Source organism: Crocodylus porosus, unplaced genomic scaffold, assembly GCF_001723895.1.
Source record: "Crocodylus porosus isolate Cpor-Errol unplaced genomic scaffold, CroPor_comp1, whole genome shotgun sequence".
NCBI classification, from domain to species: Eukaryota; Metazoa; Chordata; order Crocodylia; family Crocodylidae; genus Crocodylus; species Crocodylus porosus.
The window spans coordinates 14138450-14144449 of NW_017728948.1; the positions used below are offsets into that span (position 1 = coordinate 14138450).

Consider the following 6000-nt stretch of genomic DNA (forward strand, 5'->3'; position numbering starts at 1 on the left):
CCTGCAGACTGCATGCAGCAGCTCACTTGCCCTCTACCAACTCAGTGGCTCTTCTGCCAAAAGCGACTGCCTCACCAGCAGTTTTGAGAAGGTTAACACTGGACACCACCCCTTTTCTTGGCAGGCCCAGGGAGAAATAGCAGCCATCTTGGCAGTCCTGACTCTCAATGTCTGTTTGCTCTATTCTACACTGCTTTTATTTCAGTAAAGAAAACAAAATCAGCTTCCTCATCTTAAAACATGTACCCCAATTTTGGAAAGCTGATTTGGGGAGTGGAGAAGGTAAGAAATGGCATGTGGGCTGCTAGTAAATATGGTACAAAGATGCTTATAAAATGGATGAGTGATCTTCTGAGCAATTTTCACAAGTTCTTGCAGTATTAAACATCTCAGCTGAGAGATGTCCCAATCTCATACCCAAGGACCTTCCTGGTTTTGTACATGCAAATCAAATGTAAAAGAAAATTTTCTCTTGGATTTCCCGTGCGAATAGCCAACTTAACTACTTATGTATCCATTGCCTAAGAATACATTCATATATTTCTGAAGTAAATCTGAAACACACGACTAGTTAACTACTTTACAGATCTGACAAAATCTTGCACACATCTAGGGCACATCTACATGTACATGAATGAGATTTTCCTACTGCGCATTAAGTTTAGTACCTCCATTGTAAAGTACTAAATTAATGTGCATTAGGCTGCCTTAATGCTTTTTAGGTGACACTAACATGCAGTAGCCTATTTTACTGCACATTAGCATAACTGCAGTTTTTAAGCACTGCTTTAATGTGCAGTAAAAAAGGCTACTGTGCATTAAAGCACATGTGTAGACACACCATATGTCCAGTTTGATCTCAGTCTACCCGTCATCCTTGGGGCTTAAGCTCCAAAAGCTACAGGGACACTGCCAATGTCAATTCTCAACTGCTAGAAACAATAATTTGTTATTTAAAAATCAGTAACTTTATAGTAAAGAAAATTAGTGCATTTTAAAGCTCTTAAAAAGTGTCTATTGACTCTATATTTCAGAGCATTATGAATGACAGGTCTCATCATAAAAAAAAAAAAAAAAAAAATCAAACTTTCCTAAAACCTTTTTAGGAACACGTGTATTTTTGGTACTTGCGTTAAAGAATCTGAAAAACAAGTTTTTATATCAGTTGAGAATGTAACTCCAGTGTCTTGGCACATTGGAATATATCTTTCATGTCAAACTTTGAATTGAAAAAAAACATTTATTTGGAACTAGTCTCATAATTGAAATATATTGCTTCAAAGTGCTTTTGAATTAGTATGCTGTGTGAGTGTATACAAAAAGAATATGCATTTATCCATTCTGTGTTTTACATAGCTTGATAATAATTCAAATTGCTTAGATTTCAAGGATTTTGTTAAACTGTTTATCCCCAGTATTCCAAATGCTTTTTGTATGTTAGAAAAAACTGAGAAATTATTATTTTTTCCACATAATGACCACTAGAAAAAGTATTATATTAGGAAAAAAAGTTTACAAAACTTAAAGTGCATGAATACACTAAATACATACTTTTGTCTAAAAAGATATAAATTACTTTTTCTGTACTGCACGTGTACAAGGGGTTTTTTTTAGCTTTCATAAACATTTTGTACTTTGCAAAATAAAAAGCATTAGTCACTAAATTAACAAGTATTTATGCTGTAGCAACATAATAAATCAAACACCCTGATGCCACTGTTGAAAAAAAATAAAAATATATATATTTCATGCTACACTAAGCACAAGAGATTCCTATTATTCAGTGGGAAAATGAGCAAACAGAATAAGTTTTTCCAGTAAAGTCTATGCTTTAACATAATTTGTTTTCTGTTCCTAAACTTTAAGGAAACCAAAATTCTCCAGTTAAGTCTAAAAAGTTAGAGTAAGGAAGAATTAAGTTAAACTATAGATGTGTGTACATATTGGACAAACTGGACCATGTACCCCATCCCACCTCCCATTAGCTGCAAATACCAAGTCAAATTTCTTACTTAGAGATACCAGTATATTTTTATACATTTTAAATAGAGAATACAAGAAACAAGGAACTCACTCAGTTTAACCCAAAAAAGTAGTCTACTCACTCAGAGCACTAAACAATATGTATATGTACTCAGTACCTGTCTCCGTTCTCTACGAGATAAAGTGGTGCCATGCAGTATTCGCCAGAGCATTCTCGCAGCAATCTTTGTGTCAATCCACAACAATCGAAAGCCATGGTAGTAGTGCTTCAGTTCATCCACAATCCTTTGTCCAAGTGATTTTTTAACCACCTCCACTTCAGCTGGACTATATACAGGGCCTCCTTCTTCCAACTTCTTGCTTTTATCCTTTAAAGACTTCAGTGATTTTTCCACAATGGAGTCATCATAAAGGGGACGTGAAGAATGCCACCACTGAACTGGAAGGTACTGGGGCCCCAAAATGCCTATACTTTCATGTGGTGTCCATGAGCCAGGAGAATGCGCAATTGTTGTGTACATTCGTTCAGAGCCTTTAGTCCAAAAATTATAATGAACTTTTCTGGAGTAAACGTAAACAGGATGGACACTAATACAACATTTAAAGTGGACGTTCCTTAGAGGGGGGGGGGAAAAAGAGAGAGAGAAACATTTAAGATTTAACAGTTAATGGTAGAGGTTTCAAGAACGTTTTATTGCATTTTTAGGATTTAAGATCCATGTGTTAAATTTCACTTGAAAAAGGTGATTATGTACACTTCATAACATTAAAAACTTACCTACAGTGTTTTTCTGACAGCAGTTTTGGTGATGGGGGATGGTCAGGAAGAAGCAAGTGCTTTCTGTTTAAAAGTTAGATGGAAAAATAAATCTAGAAAATCAGAAGCAACTTAAAGCCCTCCATGCATCCCACTTAGGCAGCACACTTGCAGAGAAATCACACATCACTAGATTTAAGGGAAAATTAGTCTCATATAAACCTACTCTTACAAAGTTTCCCCCCTTATCTCCAAGCCTAGATTTTTCCTTTTCCCTAGCTTTTTGTTCTGCTTAAGTTTCCAGGTCAAGCTTATCAACGGTCTGTACAAGACAACAGGATACTAGATCATTAGCCATTTCTGTTCCTTTTCTGGAGGAAATTAAATGTAGTCTCAAATGTGACTATGGAGGCACTGATCCATAGATAAATAACAACACTAAACCATGCATACATCACAACTACTCCTTACATTCAAGATGGTCTGCATTTAGCACTTTTCCTATTATTACAAAACACTGAAGTAGCAAATATACTAAAATGAAGAAATTTAAGTCACTTCATTCTGTATTTACTGAAATAGAAAACACTGTCACTTATAAAAACCGTAAAGAAATAGCTTTGATTCTTCTCCACAACGAAAACTCAAAATCAAACTATTTTATATGAGGTCTTAATATTTTCCATAACTCAGTTGCTCTAAGTATTTGTTTACAGGCATTTCCAAAGCACCTGTCACAATAGCATCGTAAACTATGACTAGTTAGTACAAAGGATAGGATACAAGTCTGCACCTGCAGGAAAGATGGAAACATCCTTAGTTTTGCATGACGTGCATGGTTACACAATGCCTGCTGCAACAGAGGCCTTGCAAAGCACCACTAGTAGAGCTCATCTGTGCCTTCAGGTTTGTGCGAGTAAAACATGGATCCTTTCTATGGCATTAGTCTTCTGCCAGTTCAGAGAGGAACTATACTACCGCACTACTTAAATCTGTTTGATTCCTCCTATGTCTAATGGCCAGTAAACATGTTTTTTATTTAACTGTTTATTTTTGAAATTCATTCTGAAATTATAACAACGTATAAAAAATCTGAACACAATAACATTTATTAAGCCGTATGTTTGCTACCTACGTTTTAAATAAAGTCCAGTCAATGAAACAGTGAAAGTCACTATACGAGCACCTTCACTAGAATTTGTTGAAATGATAAACTGATTTTTGACAGCAGTAGCTACTTCTGCCAGCATAGAGAATTTTCTTAATTTCAGTTCATTTAACGATAAGAAAGTGTAACTGGATACTGGAAAAGCAGGGTTGTCTTCTGCTTCCACTCTAAAAATCAGAACTGGGTGCAAGAGGATGAGATCTTGAGAGAATGGTGATCAGAAACTACTAGTTAAATTATTTCTACAGGCAATACTTCGAATAAAACCCATTTTAAATTATTTACATTTACTTTTGTCTGTATGTATCCAGCATATTTAAGGCAATTTTACTTAAATGCTAAGCTATTTAAATTATTTTTGTGTCCAACTCAGGGGTGGGCAAAATGGCGGATCTGGCCGGTGGCCATACTGTTTCCCAGCAGCCCCTGCACATATGCCTCAGGCGGGTTTCCATGGAGACTCTAAGCAGGGCCACACTGAAAAAGCCTTGATCTGCAACCCCATGACCCTTCCCCACCACGCACTTACCGGCAAGATGCTGTTCTCCAAGCTGCCCAGCTGCATGCTGCAGCTGCACACGGTATTTATTGGTGGCATTATCAGCCACATTGGCCAAAAAAAGCCAATTACCGATAATATCAATTTTCCTTTTATCAGTGCCAAAACCATATGGACCAATATATGCACTTCTAGGTCTGGATACTTCAGTTACTGTATTTACTTGATTAAAAGGTGATGTCTGCCCCCGCCCCCCTTAGCATAGCAGGGAAAGCCCCTTATCTTAGAAGAGAGTATGCTGCTTCCCCCCACCCCTCCCTCCTACCCCTTCCCACCCATCACACCCCCTCTTACCTTTGCTTCAGCGCCAGCACGCTCCATCCTCACCACAGCTTGGAGCACAAAGCACAATTCCAGTCCAGCCCTGTGGCAGCAGTGCCAGCTCTGTGCTGCTGCCATAAGATCAGGCTGGAGCCACACTCAGTGCCCCAAGCTGAAGTGGGGACGCAGTCTGCTGGTGCTATAGCAAAGGTAAGGGGGGCCTCCACACTGCCTGCCCCTACCACCTATCCCCTGCTGCTCCCTCCACCACCAACCCCCTTATTGCCTCCCACTGCCCCTCCACTACCTGCCTCACCAGCACATCCTACCATGTGCCCTCCACCATCTGCCCCATTATTGCCCCCTTCATTACCTGTCCTCCACATGAAGCAGTGGGGAAATGAATTTAAGATGGTCCTCCAATAACTAGATTCTATCCATGGAAAATTAGGATAAATGTACGCATAGAATCTAATTATTGTGTGGTCATCTTAAATTCAGGGTCCTCTTGGATTCGGGTAAAAAGGTTTGCACATGTTCAAGGATGTAAACATTTAGAGGTGCACCCCTAACTGGTCCAATATTGGATCAGCACCATGGTTGATAATTTGCCCAATAAATGCCCATGCTTGCGTGTAGCTGCAGCACAGCACGTAGGCAGTGAGGAGCAGAGCCAGCAGTGTGGATTGCTGCATGCAGCTGGTAAGTCTGCTATGGTGCAACGGGAGAGGGGAGTAGGCTTGGGGGCGCAGATCAAGGCCCCCGTGGTGAGGGAGGGTGTGGAGTTGGGGCTGCCCAGCCAGGGCAGGCACAGGACAGAGATGTAGCTCACCGGAAGAGTGCAGGGTCAAGGGGCTCGTCTAGTGCTCATCTGGCAGCTCCCACCGCTGCTCCCCAGGGAGGGCGGGGGGGGCATGTGCCCTGGATCTGCATGGGGCGGGGTGGGCTGAAGCAGGGCCCTTCCCAGCCAGGAAGATCCAGGGGCACACACCGCTTCCCCAGGCCTTCCCAGACGAGTGGCAGGAGCCACCAGACAAGCACCGGGGTGCCAGATGAGCCGTGTGCAGCGGTGGAAACCACCCTCTCCCCACTTCCCACACCCCCCGATGAGCTGCACTTCTGTCCTGCACCCCACCCTAGCCCTGTCCCCAGACCACAGCTGCAGCCTGCCCCATACTACACAGATCAGGGGGGAGCTGCTTGTGGCTCTGTCCCGCACCCCCTCTGCCCCGGTGGCTCTGTCCCGCACCCCCTCTGCCCCGGCTAGTCAGC

At 41.4% G+C, this 6000-nt stretch overlaps 1 protein-coding gene across 2 annotated transcripts in view; it reads right to left on the bottom strand.

Annotated features, from left to right (window-relative positions):
- LETM1 (leucine zipper and EF-hand containing transmembrane protein 1) overlaps positions 1-6000 on the bottom strand; it is a 59342-nt gene that overhangs the window by 41608 nt on the left and 11734 nt on the right. For both annotated transcript variants that reach the window (XM_019552919.1, XM_019552917.1), the window contains exon 3: positions 2142-2598. In XM_019552919.1, coding sequence (XP_019408464.1) covers positions 2142-2598 — 457 coding nt within the window. The remainder of the gene's footprint in view (positions 1-2141; positions 2599-6000) is intronic.